This window comes from Diplotaxodon limnothrissa, linkage group LG4 (genome assembly GCF_057381915.1).
Source record: "Diplotaxodon limnothrissa isolate DT_005_m linkage group LG4, D_limnothrissa_male_GT1.1, whole genome shotgun sequence".
In the NCBI taxonomy this organism is placed as follows: Eukaryota; Metazoa; Chordata; class Actinopteri; order Cichliformes; family Cichlidae; genus Diplotaxodon; species Diplotaxodon limnothrissa.
This window is the reverse complement of record NC_140599.1, coordinates 22184135-22200532: the sequence shown is the minus strand read 5'-3', so window position 1 is coordinate 22200532 and position 16398 is coordinate 22184135. Positions and strand designations below refer to the sequence as shown.

Genomic DNA, 16398 nt, shown 5'->3' with positions numbered 1-16398 from the left:
CACACACACACACACACACACACACGTATATTAAGTGTTTATGCTTTTATGTGGATTATTGCTCATTTGTGGCTTTAGAATTTTGGTAAATGGTTAAAACGACTCTTTTTTTTTATTAGTGTCTCTTCCTTAGAATACTTTGGTGCACTGCTATAAATAATTAAATGCACATGAATGTAATATGTGCCGTTTAATTCTTGATTTTATACTATCATCAAGCCGTTCTCTATCTTAGTTTTATCTGCGATAGATTAAAAGCTGTGCTCGTGGTGCACTGCGCTCTATTGTAGCGATTTGTGCATCCAGTGCTTTTAAATCTGGCGCTTTTCACTCCTTTTATCACTGCCAGTCACCACACTATTGGTCTCTGCTGCCAGCCAATCGGAAACCACCCTGTCCGCGGGCAGGCGGCACGAGCTCATTAACATGCAGGCATCCGACCAATGGAAGGATGTGTTTACCCTGCCCTCGAGACGCGAGGTACGCAGTTGCACCGGGAGAGAAACCGCTGCTCGGAGATCCGAGCCGCAATCCAGCCAGGCCGGAAGCCCCGGTCGCACTGCTTCCATAGAGTGAACCAGCAGGCTACTGCACAGCCTCAGATGGAAATAGTCTACTATAGGATTACACTCTAGCCACATGGTTTATTTCAGATTTTGATTTAAATGGGCGTCGCACTTGGCCTTGCACCTTTCCTCCTTGAATTTTGTGATTTTATAATTTATGGTTATGCAAGGATTTAACATACCAGTAAGTAGTAATTTTATATACCTGATTTTCTTTACTTTTAATAAAACATACCAGGGCCTGTTTCCTCGTTGTAAAATGACAGATGGTGTAGTAAAAATGCAGATTAAAAAAAAATGCCAGGCTGTATGTGGCATGCTGTGCATTATAGAGTGCCTTGTTATAATTTCTAAAATAACAAAACAGGATGAGCTGTATCTTCCGAGGAATAAATTGTAATTTTATACCCTACATTTACATTTACATGACATAATCAAGGGCCTATTATTATTATTATTATTATTATTATTATTATTATGCAATGTAATATTATAAAATGACTACTAATTAACGACTTTACAGCTCTTTTTTATTATCAAGAAGCTTAGCTGTATTATATTTTATGTGTTTTTATATTTTAGTTTAATTATTTTTTGATTAATTTTAATTTCAGCTATTTAAATAATAATAATAAAATAAAAAATAATATCGTTTGATTAATAGTTTAGAATACTGTGCTTTACCTCTTGGTGTGTCTATATTATGGCTGCCAGGCTTATAAATTCCTAGCGGAAAATTTGCATACAAAGAGAACGGGAGGAATGTCTTCACACACCCCGGCCGATGTGCACTCCTTGCCGGCCAGCTCAGTCGCGGAGGGCCGCTTGTCTCGCAGCACTATCCGACCTATACCGCGTGATTTGATTAACTATCTGCTTTCCTGCCGTCGACTCGATCTTACAATTGTAATTGACATTGGCTTAATCAATTGTATTATGGTGGTCGATCCTTTGATTTTTTTTTCTCCCGTTATTCGAACGATTGTTTGATGCACGATTTCGCAAATTTTAGGCTAAAATAAAAAACAACAACAACAAATAACCACATGCGATTACACGGCAGCAATTACATGCCCGTGCGTATACTTTCGGAATATTTAGAAAGCTGGTAAATGCTCAGTAGTGTTATTCTTACAGGTCTGTTGGCATACAGGGAAGGCTGAACGTAACAGCATGGCGAGGGGAAGGTAATGGCCGACTGCAAAGCACTTTCTCAGTGTGGAAACAAAGGCAGTCCTCCTGACGGGCGGCCATTCACCTTGGATCGCTTTGCAGCCCAAGAACGCAATCTTCTGCTATCATGAATGCTATAGCAGGGCTTATTTCACGTTTTCGCGTTGAGGATTCACATGCAAGCTCACACATTACCTCAGGAAGGCTCGGTCAATACGATTTTTTTCTTCTTCCCAAGGACCTGCGAATGGAGCGATTTTATTGTTGTTGGTGTGGCATTGGATTGGAGGCTGTAACTGGCAACATGGGGAGATAATGGTGCTGAGAATGAAATAGCTTAAATGATAATATGCCTGCTCTCTATTGGACGTTGTAAAAAAAATAGTTTTAATTTAATTACATTTTATTTTAGTTATTACATTTATGAAACAGATATAGATTATTATCTTGGCAATCCATTTGTAAAAGCTATTGATGACCTCAGATGGAGAATCTATAATATAAAATGAATCTTTCACTTATATTTTGGAAATTACTAGAGTTGTTTTTGAATCCCCCCCACCAACAGCCAGTACTGAAGCACAATATAAGCTTTCCCCTTTTGGGAGACCTGTTAAAATTCGTAATATATATATATTTTTTTCTCCTTTTTTTTTTTAACAGTAAAATACAGTTTATTTTCATTTTGAGAATGGGCCACTTTCCCATCCAGACTAAATATTTCTATTTTTGTGGCATGGCAGAGGATGTAGCCTGTAATGTATTTACTACTCCATTTGATTACCTGACCTGAAATAGGTCAAGGCAGACGAAGACAGTGAGAGTGCAGTTATTCACGTGCGCACACACATATACTCACGCGCAGACGCGCGCACGTGCACACACTCGCTCACACACACACTCAGGGAGAGAGGGAGAAAGAGAGGGGGGGGGGGGGGGGGGGGGTGAGTCCATGCCTTTCAGGAGCTGATGCATCTCTGTTATAAGGCTGTATTCTAAGTACATTATTATTTATTATTATTACTATTAATATTTTCAATACAATTCTGTGTCGAAACTCTGCGAACTGACAGCTCAGACTTCCTCTTCAAATAGTTTATTTTATTGTCATATTTATTAAGAACTGGGATTTTTGTAGCTTGAAAATGCTGCATGATATATTCGCGATTTATGCCACTTAATATCGTTATAGAGCAAAACGGTGCCATGCGTAATGAGAGGTGGATGGAGATTACAGAGGCACAAAAAACGCCATGCATCAACCCGAGACAATAGGACGAGCTAGAGAAGGCAGGCAGCGTTGTTCACCTTGAGATAGGCTGAGTAGGCTTCCATCATTTTTAACCCTCCGAAACAGGACGACACGTTTCCTCTCCCTATCAAAACTACAAAGCGGGGGTAGGGGGGATTGTCAGATTGCCGCAGAAATCACAGTTGATCTAAATCATTATATTGCATGTCATTGTGCTTTTAGAGATGGTGACATCTGGTGACTGCTGACATGGATGTTGAATAAAATGTTTAGGCTCGACGTAATCTGAGCATTGTAATGCTTTGCATACAAAAGTGAACATATAGAAACCTAAAATGTGTCACCCTGCTCGACGTGTCTGTGAAATCTGAAGTACTCCCCTCCATATTTAGGCCTGTATCCCAGGCTGATCAATAGAGCCGGAGCTGAACCCGGCTCAGTGGGCTTTCGGGCGCCTCGGTGGTCGTTTGTATCTGCCATGTCTTATTTTCTGTAGTCAGTTATAAGTCGTAAGGTTTATTTTTTTATTAGCAATATTTTAAATATATATCCTTAGTGTGACAGGAAGGATATTTGAGCAGAAATAAATGAAGCGGTACTAATGATGTGTTTTCTCCCATTTATTTTATAGTACTAGACTGCAGTAATGTTTTGCATCGTGTTAGGCTTATCTTAAATGAGCTTTCCATTTTTTCCATTTACTGAACATGTCTCTGAATTTCTCCACTGACAGAAAAGATGATCGGGGGCTACGTTTTTGGCTGGAGAAGCCTGCGATCGACTGAATGCAACACATAGATACGAGGGAAAGGATTATTATATGGGTTGCATTTGATTTTCCTGACCTGCCCTATCCGGATTTCGGATTACTAAACATTCTTCGGAATGGAAGGACGGGATTTCGCTGCTCCGGCGCACCTCCTTTCTGAGCGGGGCGCCTTGGTGCACCGAGCCGCCTCTCGGATCGCTCCCTCGGGCCACAGCTCTGTGCAGCATGCCGGCCACTTCCCGCCGGGGAAATACTACCCCTCACACATACCAATGGCTCCCCACTCAGGTTAGTCAAACGTATAATGTGTGTGTGTCTCCCACACAGCAATACTGTTTTTCTTTTTTCTTTTTTTTCTCATTTTGTTGTGCCATAAAGCCAGCTGTGCATTTATCAGCCCGAATACAAGACGGTGTCGGGCATGTATATGGAGTCGTACCAAGCTGATTATTTTTGCACAAAAGAGAATAATAGAGGGGGGTTTTCTGTTATAAATTATGGGCTGCTCAGGTGTGACTGTTTACAGGAATCCGCTATGCAAATATCAGCTAATAAATCAAGAGAGATTTGATTTACACAAGGCCTTAAACCAGGAATTGTGATTAAGCTGAATCAACATTTATCTTAAAGGTAATGACGACATCTTTGTTAAACAAATAGTCACTTGATAAGATGGGTAAATGCCATGTGTTTAAGAGCTGTTTTAGTTTGCACGTAGGAAGCTGGACAGAGCACAACGACACTGATTTCCTGCTGGCTCGCGAGCTGAATTTAAAATGAGATTTTGTCACTTCACGTTAAATTGTAAAGTGTCACAATGATGCCATCGCTTAACCAAAACCCTTGGCCATACCCAGAGCCATAAGCACGGAATGGATGGATGGATGGATGGATGGATGAGCAGGTCTGCATGGGTTATGGCGTATGAAGGTTATAGGAAGGAAAGCAATACTAATCCTCCTTCTATATTGGGCTTTGAAGTGTCGGGGTGCAAATGTGTTCACAGTGAATGCATCAGGTTTAGCAAGTGACTTGGGTTTCATGTGAACCCAAATGTGAATGTTTTACAAACGGAAGTATGCACATTTGTGTCTGCACAGAAGAGTCCAAAATTTACAACCCTGCAGAATTAACTCCAACAGCTCATATGTTTTTTTTTTGTTTTTTTTAAAGGACAATAAAAGAAAATGATGCACAGTCCCTCCACCCCACAAAACCTTGAAAGTGCTCCTCTTTACACATTTACTTGATTTGTGGTCACTTTTTGTGCCCACATTCAGTTTTTTTTAAAATTCTCTTCACACATTATTCTGGATTTAATTAAATATATAATGGCAAGAATTCAGTTCAGACAGGAAAAAAAGGATAATATAATTATATTGCACATCTGTTTTAATGGACTGGATCACAAAATGCGTGTTGGCCCTTTTTAGTTTGTCCACCCATGTAAAACAAAAGAGATTTAAATAAGATAAGTCAAAACAGAGGCGTATTGATTGCATCAAACAGCTCCACTTTTGAAAGAATCTTCTTTGAAAATATGTAAATGCAACCCCTAAAAACACATGTTTATGATGCAGCTGAGCAGTCTTGGGTTACTGGCAAGCAAAAAGGCATATTTTTAAATATTTAAACCCTTTAAAGTTATTTTATATGCCCAAGCCGCTAAAAGTGTAACAACCCGCTCAGTGTCGGTGGTGAAAATTCAGCATGCATGTCATCCCTGATGATAAAAAAAATCTGAATTGTTATTTTATATACTTGTTTGTTTATTTATGTTTGGGATTTTTTAAATAAAGTGTTCTGCTACAGCAGGGCAGGGTTGTAGTAAGTTAACCAGATCCTAACCAAATTCTGCATTCATTTGCAAAAATCCTACTAAACATGAGGCATAATTAGTCATTCAGGAGAATTCATGGGTGCCGTTCACAATTCATCTCTCATCATTCATGTGTGCTTTTGGCAGTAGTGACACACACACACACACACACACACACACACACACACACACACACACACACACACACACACAGTGCCTGCATCCATATGTCTTTCATTTTTATTTTTTTATTTTCTTACCATTCATTCTTACAGATGTTTTGCTTGAGAGCACGAAGGCTCAGTGCTGGCTACAGAGCACAGGTGCACCCCTCCACCGCCTGCCCCCCAACCATATTTGGTGTACCTTTCGTAGTATTGTGCTACACACACGAAGGCCTAACCTTCCAAATGTCATCACTGTTCAATGAGCAACACAGGTGGTTTATTGTTCTCCTCAGTCTTGTCAGTAGCGCATGGGCGTGACAGCGGCGCGATCTAATATCCTCGTGATCTGCAAAATGATTTTATTCTTTACATTTCAAGTGTTTGATTGAATTAACATAAAAATAATTTGACATAATTTCCAAATCTTCTCTAGCCTCCACTAGGATGACTTTGTTATTGTGCTCTGCTGACATCCAGCATTTGATTCATTGTTTCAATAATATTTGTAAATGTCAGGCATGCCATGATGCAGATACGTGGATGAGACATGAAGCATAATTTATATATATATATATATATATATATATATATATATATATATATATATATATATATATATATATATATATATATAAACAACACCCAGCACGCCCCTGCGGGCGGTTTATCCTTCAAGCTCGGGTCCTCTACCAGAGGCCTGGGAGCTTGAGGGTCCTGCGCAGTATCTTAGCTGTTCCCAGGACTGCGCTCTTCTGGACAGAGATCTCCGATGTTGTTCCCGGGATCTGCTGGAGCCACTCGCCTATCTTGGGAGTCACCGCACCTAGTGCTATTATATATATATATATATATATAATAGCAGCTTGTAAAAATATTGGATTATTTCTGTCAAGACCGCATGTTGCATTTTTTTAGACATTTAAAAAAAAAGAAATATTTGGTGGCAGAACTAGCTTTTAATACCAGCACCTGGATAGAAAGTTCATTAAAACACAATTTAAATGTAAACTCGTGTTGTAAAAGGAAAAAGAAAAAAAGATTTGTACTTATTCTGAATTCTTTTTTAGAAAGAACAACATTACTTTGCAATTTAATTGCTTTCATATAGATTTTTTTTCCAGTTTCCCCAAAACATTAAATCAAATCTTACTATGTAAGATTGGTTAAATGCTTGTAGGGTGTCGAACCAAACTGGTTCCAGTTTGTTCATCTTGACAGGGCAGGTCATTAGTGTCCCTTCAAGTGTCCTGTATGCTGGCAACATTAGCACAACTGAGCGTGTTGTTTGCGGAGTGTGTTCAGTTTCTCTTCACTTTACCCCTGGGGACTAACTTGCACACTGGTTCACATGAATACTTTACAAAGAGCATGAATATTTCAGGGTTGATGTAAAAAATGCATTCAAAGGCGGGTTTCTGATGTGGCTCCTTGAAAGGGTTCCTCTGACGTTGCGGAGGTATTTATTGCGAGCGCTCCCTTCACCCATTGCTGCTAAAAAAGAGCGATGGCAGTTGCAGCATTCTCCTCTGGCATTGTTCCTAACAGGCTTTTGGAATTTTGAATTTTTTTTCTGGGAAAAAATTCCTTTGTTTTTTGGGGGGGGTTTTCGGCATGCCACATTCACACTTCTACCCTCTTGTCCACTGAACCATGTTACTTAGAGCCAGTAGAGACTCTGTCAGTTTGCATTTGCCTCTGTCCATCTTCACCTACTACAAGCCAGTCATTTGTAATGCATGTCAGGTGGTCGATTTATAGTTTACACTTGCACTGTGTTCTGGGAATCTGACATTGGAGCAACTTCTCTCTGCCTGTACTTGCTGATACAGTTCGACACAGACCTGTAAACTCCTCTAATGCGATTTAATTTGGCCAGTTCATTTACAAGGACTTTGAAATAGTAATTTTATCTTCTTCTGGCTCCAATGCAGAGTTGGAGACGGTCCTCGCTTGGCTGTGAGGCCAAGATTCAGATGTTGGATAGTGTCAGAGCAGGAGACACAGTGGAGCTGTCTTTACTGCTGGCATTTATGGCTGTGGGCTCATCTTTCAGCCATATTGTTCTGATCAGTGTGCTCTGACTGAGGTGTGGCTGTGTGAAAGCAGCGGGGGGTTCACAGCCTGTCCATGGCTGAGCTCTGCTCTAAACATCCCATGTAATCAAAGGTCATATTTATGCCATCTCACTTAGTCTCCTCTTCCTTTGCATCTGCCCGGCCTCCCTTTCCATAGGCTGTCCTCTGTCTCTTTTTCCCTTCCATTTTTCAGTCTCCTTTCTTTCCAGCAGGAAGACTCTTGTGTCTGGGAAGTAGTGGTCTTCCTGCCACTTCTGTTTTAGCCACCCTCCCTTGCCCCTGGGCCATTGTTGTAGACCACAGATTTGTGTGTGTTTTACAGCTGCTGTTAAAGATAAAAAACAGCCCCTTCCACCCCCTTTATTGTTTTCTGGTAGGATGTCCCTGTCATTCCCTTGGTTTTTATGTCCTAGTTGGATATCTGAGCAGCGCCCCCCCCTTCAAAGGTTAGCCATGCTGTCTGGCTTCTCCCATTTTTTTTCCAAAGGAGAATAAATAACTTTACTGGGACTTTTATTGAACGTCTCATTGCTGGACTGTCCCATGGGTCTGTGGATGCTGGGAAGAGGCTTCAAACACAAACACAGGTGTTTGGTGGAGTTAGCAAGGGGCTGGTTACAACCAGGGTCTTTAAAACAATAAACTTCAGCGAGTGAGTGAAGGTTGTTTGTGGGAAAAGAGGTTTCTTCTTCTTGGCCTTGTAGTTCTAGTGTTTTGAACACTCACCGGGTTTGTACCCAGCTCCTGTTTGCCTTTGCCCACTCCCCTTCCTTGTTGACCCCAGACAAGAGCAGCGGCTGGAGTGTGTTTCATGGCCAGTGTAATTATTTAGCAGCACAGCTTCCAGCCTCACTCATCCTGCCACTAGTCTTTTCTCTGGAACTCTAAACCTTTTGGGCTATAGTGACATCTGAGCGAACATACATTTTGAATATAGTGAGCATTGTATTAAAAGGCTACTTGTACACAGGGGCAACTATAGTTGATGTGCAGTGACAGAGCATGGGTCTTAAGCCAAGTTCTATTTGGCTTTACGCTACGGCTCTGCAAAACAGAGTGAGAACCATGGCCTGTTGTTGGGCTCGTTTGTGGATTGTTGTGATATAACACAGTTCAGACATGCTGTCAGTGGAGTCCCCCTGAATAGTGGAGGCGTTGCTTGGCATCCTACACCTGGCTGAAATAGCACCTTGCCCTGTGCAGCTGCCATCTGTCACCTTCCCCTGACACTGCGGCCCCCCCTGGAAATCCAACTGACTGGCAAGGGCAGTCAACTGTCTGTGAAAGGGTAAGCCCCTTACATATTTGCAAATACCTTTGCTTGCAAGAGTAACAAGACTTTAGGTGTATCTGTATCATTAAAAAGAATTTTTTTTACTAATGATTTAAGTGATCATGAAAAAATATTAGCATCTAAATCAGCCACTGAGTGTAATAAATTTAAAGTTCTATTATTTAAATTTTGTTGCTTATCAGCAAAACTGTTCACACAAAGTGAACGCCTTGGGTAGAGAAAAAAAAAGGATCTGACTTTGCAAGAGGATTGTGGTTAACTGGTGGCCATGTTACCTCAGATACAGGCTCTTGACTCAGTCCGCTACCCAAACCACACCATGTGGCATGATGCCACAGAACCCTTGCCTTGAGCTTGGGGCGTGTACACAGGACAAACACAAAGGAGTCCCATGGGTGACAGTGACTACCAGGGTAGTACCTTCCTGTATTGGATTTCAGGGCATTGGATTTCAAAACCCTCTCATGTATTTTTACACTCAATGTGAGGAAGTGAAAAGTTAATTGACGAATCCAACGAAGCCACGATGAACATGCACGCACATATGCATGCACGCAAAAAATAATGAAAATAAAAGTGTTGTTGCCTGCTTAAATAGACTGATAGGTTTGCCCAAAGCCAACCGCTGCTATTTTGTTTGTGATTCAGATCTCTCTCTGCCCCCTTCATGCTCCCTCCCTCTCTCTTCTAGTATCAGGCTGCTTCTCATCAGGCAGCCCCAGGCCCACCTCAGCGCATGGCCGTATTGCATGTGACAGCTGTTAGACATTATTAACGGCTCAAGCAGAAAATCCAGATTACTGTTTTTTTAATTTCAATTTTATTATTGTAATCGTTCAGTGAAAAGAACAAAAAAAAAACAAAATAGGGGGGCCCTTTTGTTGTTAGCAGATTTGCGGTCAGTGACAATACTGCAAGCACACGAGTGTTATGAATGTGTGTGTGGTTATGTTTGGGTTGGTGGGTGGGTTTGCGTGTGTGTTTGTGTGTCTTGGGGTAGTGTTCTCCAGACAAACCACCCCACCCCACTAGAGCTGAGGCACCCCGTGGTTGGCTGTGAGGCCTAGACAGGTGCATTGTTAACCCTCTAACGTCTGAGCCTGTCTCTGCTGGATCTGATGTTAGTTCTCTGGCAGAATTGAATGCCACTTGGTGCGGCATGTGTAGCAGTCCCAGTTTGTGCTGCATTCACAGGAAACAGCATGCTGCTCTAATGGCGTGTTCTTTCTCCGCACAAATTAGGAGTTTTGAAAATGACAGTTTTTCGGGGTAGCTGTGCAGGCTTCACTTTCCGCTTCAGCACTAACATGTTGTAATGTCTGGATTTTTATTTTGAAACAACGATATAATTCAGCAACTGCTATGGTTTTTCTCTAGAGTTTGTCTTTATTTCCTTCACTTTCTATTTTCTGGATTCTGAGCTTCCCTTACTCAAATGACTGTAATCTATAAATGATAGTGTGCGGCAAACTGGTAGAAAAACTTTACCCACGTTTCGAAGTCTGCCAGTGAAGAGAAGCAGGTGTTTGTGATGTACAGTACCATTCAATAAGATGTTCCACTTAGTATATGCAAAAAAGAAAATTGCCATTAAATATACAAGCCGTATGCCTCTGAAGAGTGTGTCAGCCCTTTTGTGAGAAAACAAAGATTAGCATCAGGAATTCCATTTTAATAAGTCTCTTGGGAATATCCAACCATGCCAAGTCCTCAATCCAAAAGGGACTTGTTGCACTTTCTGTCTCTCTCGCTCTGTTTTTTCCACCCTCTGTCTTGGTCTCTCTCTCTTGCATGAATATCCTGAGCTCTGCCTGACACTGATCAGAACCCCCCCCCAAAAACTTCTTCCTCCCCTTCTGCTTTCTGTTCAAATCACTCGTTTTGCACCATAAATTCTCTCATGCCTACACGTTTGTTCTTTGATGATCCATGTCATACCCTTTCTGCTCCTCCCTGAAGCTTCCCCACATCCTCCATTTCCCCCACCCTTTTCATATTCACCCCCCCCCCCCCCCCCCCCCACCACCACCACCACCACCAGTTCCTCAAAATGGATTTGTTTTGTTGCCCTCCACCTCTTTCTGCATATTTTCCCCCTGCCCCCTCTGCCTGATGTGACCACTAGGCTACACTGCCTCCTCTCTCTCTGATACAGTATGCATCCCGTGGATCCGGGGTAAATGACTGGCTTTGCAGCAACAGATGTGCGTACGTCTGCTGTCGCTGCTTTGCAGTAAGGTTTTTCCTCTTGCCATGCGTGCCCACTGACCTCCCCTCTGGTGTTAGCGAGTTAAGGTTACTTTGTTTCCTCGAGAAAGAAAGAAAAAACGGACAGAGAGAGGGATGTGACGGCAAGTCTGGATGCACACTTGTCAAATGCTGTCATACACTTGCTGGTGCATTACAAATACATACGCATAAAAAACAGCATGTACACACTTGCGTATGCACACACACACACACACACACACACACACACACACACACACACACACACACACACACACACACACATCATAAGCACGTCATGCAGACTCACACATCTTCCTTCCCAGGAGGCCATGGGGCCAGTGGGACAGAGCAAGCTTGAGAGTCTGGTTCATCTGTTTACATCTAATTATAGAAACAGGGCTATTTCTGCAACCACTACTCCAGCTTTTTTCATATTCCAGAGTGAGAGAGAGAAGGAGGGAGGGAGGGAGGGAGACAGTTGGGGAGTAGGAATAAAAGGAAGGTGTGAGAGAGAGACGAAGAGAGAGAGAGAAGAAAGAGGAAAAAAAACAAAGCCTTGACAGCCTTTTCTCACAATGGTGAGCGGTTATCTCATCCCCTCAGCACTGCTACAGTCTGCAGTGTCTCAGTACAGTACAACAGGACAGGGAGGGGGAGAGTGTCTTGTATTGTAAGCCCTCTCATCCTCATGTAACATGAATGTGCAAATTTATGAGAAACAAGCAACAGCAAAACAAAGCAATCGCTGTTTTCTGTTTTTTCTTTCTTTCCTTTCCCCCCTTATCCATTAGCCTTTACAGTCACCCCAATAAAAGAGAATAAATTCTGCACCCGTGCCCTGTAGGCTTTTAGTTTGACCCAGTGGAGAGCGCCGTCCATCCAAAACAGTCCAAACAAAACGAAGTAAGAGTTGATGTTTGGGATTAACGTTGTATAAAATGTATCTAGTATTAAAGAGACGGGGCCAGTGCTGTAGTTAATCCTCAAGCTTGGTGGCTGACACCCAGCTGAGTGGCTGCAGTTTGCCGGTGGGGCTGGAGCGGGGGAGGCACTGGGCTTCCTGCCTGGGGATGCCAGGTGAGAGCCAGATCAGGCCAGGGATGTGCCTCTTTTTGTTTTTTGGTTGTTTTTTTTTTGGGGGGGGGGGGGGGGGGGAGGCAGGCTGCAGCCTCTTGCAGGTGTTTTCATTACAAAAAAGAAAAAGAGGAAGAAGAGGAAAAAGAAAAGAGGCTGAATGCACAGCCTGTGGGATGCAACTTGAGACAGGTTCTTCCCATCCCCCCACCCTAATACATAAACTCCTACATAATGGAAATGCTTGCTTGCATACACCAAACTGCCACCACCCACTCCTTTTCCTTTATTCTCAGACGTGGCAGGTAAATTAATTGGCTGCCAGTGTGTAACATATATGCCGAGATAAAGGTGCTCTGTCTGGCCGAGGTGTAGCGTAACGACCGTAATGATAGCTCCATTGTGCTTATGTTTAGGGGGGTAGTTAGCGGCACAGCTAGCAGGGTCGTTGCCGGAGGGCTGGATAGCCTCTGATTAATAGTGGGGAATGCTTTGAAGTGACACCCAAGTGCACCCGCTCACAGGCTAATGGCAATGCCATCGGTATAGGGAGTGCTCCCTCTTCCTCAGTCTTCATTAGCTAAGTTTCCCCAGTACTCTCTCGCCACCCACGCCTTACATGCTTGCCTCTTATATAGACAGCCTTTAGGAACACTTACGTGTTTTATTCTTGCAGTTGTTCCGTGGTTTCGCTGTCATTTCTCATTCACATTTGTGTAAGGAGTTTTTTTTTTAAGGCATCGAACGTCAGCAAAGAAGAGGCCTTTACTCACAGAGTTTCACCACGAAGGTGAACTGTGTCACAGCCTAAAGACTCATGGGATTCATGTGGCACAAGTGGGACATGGCAGGGGACTGTTCCCAGGATCCACTTTGATCTGGCATGCTGACGGACGAGCTACAGCTGTGGATGTGTGTGTGTTGTAGCAGGTTGGGTCTGTCAGCTGTTGCAGTAAAGTAAACTATTAGTGGTGGGAGAAGGCAGCGATTCCAGTGAAGAATTAGAACCAGTTCTAATTGCAGTGAGGTTGGGCTATGATTACATGCTGGCTAATGCACTGACAGACCTCTTACTTGGCTGGCTCTCAGAAAGCTGCTGAAATGGCTCGATGCCTTTTGGTTATACAGCATAATGGGAGGGTGTGTGAACACACTTGTGTGTGTGTGTGTGTTTGGTATGTGTGGGTGGCTGCCTGTGTGTATCTCTGATTAAACTTGCTTTTAAGGAGTGGGGTTTTTTTGTGCTTTTTGCATGTTTTCCCGCAAGTTTTTGCATACTTGTGCGTTTTCTGTTTGATAGCTGTGCTCCGCTTGTTTCTTGAGTGCCTGTCATTATTTGTAGTAGAAGCAACTTTTCTTTCCAAATCAAAACTCAGCTGGCACAACTGTCTCTGAACAGTACAGAAGAAGTGTGTTTTAGTGTGTTTTGAGTTTTTGTGTGTATGCCTCTGTTGTATTTGTGCGTGTGTCTGTGTATGCCCATGGGAAACGGCAATCAAAGGAGCCGTGTGGTGTAGAGATTGTATGAAAGGAGTGAGAGAGGAAACAGAGTGGCAGGCAGCTGAGAGGGCAGCATGTGGGGGTGGACAGGGGGCTGATGCAGGTGCCTAATTCTACCTCATCTCTGGGCATTTTATATTCCATCCATCTCTCTCTTCTCCAGTTCTTTATGGGGCTGCTGGTTGATAAATCCACCTGCTTCAATTACATTGCTGATTAGCGGGTATGTCTGAATAATAGCACACAGATGGATTTATACATTGTAAGCCTGTTGCTGAAGTAATCAGGTAGGACTTTTAAGAAGCTGTGCTTATTTTTCACCTCATAATTTGAATTATAATTAGGATTTTGCGTGTGTGTGTGTGTGTGTGTTTATTCAGGTGTAAAGGCTTCTTTCCCTTCTACAAGAAGCTCAGCAGTAAAGTGCTTAAAATCACATGATATTCCTTGCATATGGCCTGACAGTTATGGGAAATATCTGCTGTTTCTTCTTCAGACCCTTAGGCCTGTGTTGTCTGTTTTTTTATCTAGGCAGAAAAAATACAGACATCATTGTGGTTTCTCTGAGCTCTGGAGGTCAGAGAAAACATTCAACAGAGTCACAGGAATTTTCTAGTGTGTATCTGTGCTGATTACTTACTGGTTTAGTCGTGGCTCTTACATAGACTGGTGTGTTTCAAGGATTACTCACGGGATCACATGAGAGATCTTCAGGAGGCATTTTCATACAGCAGGGACCCCAAATGCAACCCCAACAACAGTCCACTGATGACTACCAGTCATAAATGTGTCATGTGTATGTTTATTCGTGTGTGGTTGTTAGGAAACAAAATGGGATGAGTTTGAGTTTATTAATTCATGTACAAGATCAGTAACGTGTCGGCTAAGCAGTGAGGTATGAGGAGCGAATTGGTCATCCTTGGTAACAGGGTATTGCGAGACTAGAATAATCTGTACACATGGAAACTGGATGGATAAATACCACGTGTGTAGCGGTAAAGTAGGCAGCTGTGTGGGAAGCAGAGGATTGTTGGGAAGAGTGGAACATGTGAGGGTTGTGCAGATGTCTGTTATTTTAGAGAGCAAATTTTCTTTAAGCTATGAGGTCCACAGTGTATTAACTCTATTGTGTGTGTGTGTGTGTGTGTGTGTGTGTGTGTGTGTGTGTGTGTGTGTGTGTGTGTGTGTGTGTGTGTGTGTGTGTGTGTGTGTGTGTGTGACTAAATGCGTGTATCCCTGTTTGACAGATCTTATTTCAGAAAGTGGAGCTGCTTTGAGGATCAATACTGACATGCTGACTGCACTCGTGCACATGCACGACGCACATACACACACTTTTTTTGGGCTCAGTGTCTCATCTGTCAGTTGTCAGTTTTCTCCAGCTCCATGGGTTCTCTTTCGAGCTAGGCAGATGGCGAACACTCAGAATGAAAGCAGATCCTAAGTCCTTTTGGATCTCCATCAGTCTCTGGGACCATCCTGCACAGGGCTCAAGTTTCTCAAGCACCGGCTGAGCCTTCCCGGCGCTCCAAACCAGCCGTTTCGTCACCTTGCTTTACCCAGCTCACGTATGTCGAGTGTAACGGCGGTTCTTTTAAGTCTCGCATCCAGCAGCAGTCCACATTAACTCACGCAAGCGCTGAAGCTAAAAAGGCTGCTGACAGTTGCTCCCATTGCTTACTCCACCTCCTCCCTACCAGTTCAACAGATACCTAATCCCAGTAGGGTATCTATGCCCCTCTGCTCTTCCAGCTTCTCACCAAGTGTGTAGCCCTACACTGCATGCATTAACCAAGTTCACCAAAGGGCATATTTCCCCACACTGGTCCATGTCTCTTACCTGAAGGAGCAGCTGCACTTCAGGGTCTACCAGCCTGTATGTTTTTATTTGAGAATGAGCAGGGTTCATTACAGCACGCTTGCTTGGACTTGCTTTTGTTTGAAGGCCGCCCTGCACCTAACTGCAAGAGATTTTTATGAGGCACGGTTCTGAGCCAGTCAGCCAGGCTGCTGTGCCACAACCAGATTGGTGGGGAGCAGTGCCATCCCACCACATACACCATCTGGGAGATTGTGCGGAGAGGAAGGGAGAAAGTTTGTGTTCTTTTGATTATGCACATATGTTTGTGTAGGTTTGTATTTGTGAACATGCAAAGGGAGAATGGTGGTTAGAGCTACTTGTGAAAGGATTTTTTTTTTTAAAAAGGGTGAAAAAAGTTAGTCTTTTTTTAAAAGAAATTTAAGGTGGACCTTATACTGCCCCTGCCCACATCTTGTGATGTATGGGCTTGTGAAGGAAATCTCTCATTTGCCACTTTTCGTCTTTTTTTCATGTCATTTTTTTCTCTCACTCCGTCTCAGTGGAATTCAGTTTTTCTCCAGATCTTTCACTGTTTCCACAAAGCAGCAATAGAATAAGACAGAATAAGGGAGAAAGGGAAGCGAAAAGGATGGCAGCCAGAAGGAAGCCGTAGTCC

At 42.9% G+C, this 16398-nt stretch overlaps 1 protein-coding gene across 1 annotated transcript in view; it reads left to right on the top strand.

Annotated features, from left to right (window-relative positions):
* Window positions 1-505: 505 nt before the first annotated feature.
* bahcc1a (BAH domain and coiled-coil containing 1a) overlaps window positions 506-16398 on the top strand; it is a 64232-nt gene continuing 48339 nt past the window's right edge. The window contains exons 1-2 of the mRNA XM_085351645.1: window positions 506-750; window positions 3725-4048. Of these exons, the coding sequence (XP_085207771.1) occupies window positions 3877-4048 (172 nt within the window). The 5' untranslated portion in view covers window positions 506-750; window positions 3725-3876. The remainder of the gene's footprint in view (window positions 751-3724; window positions 4049-16398) is intronic.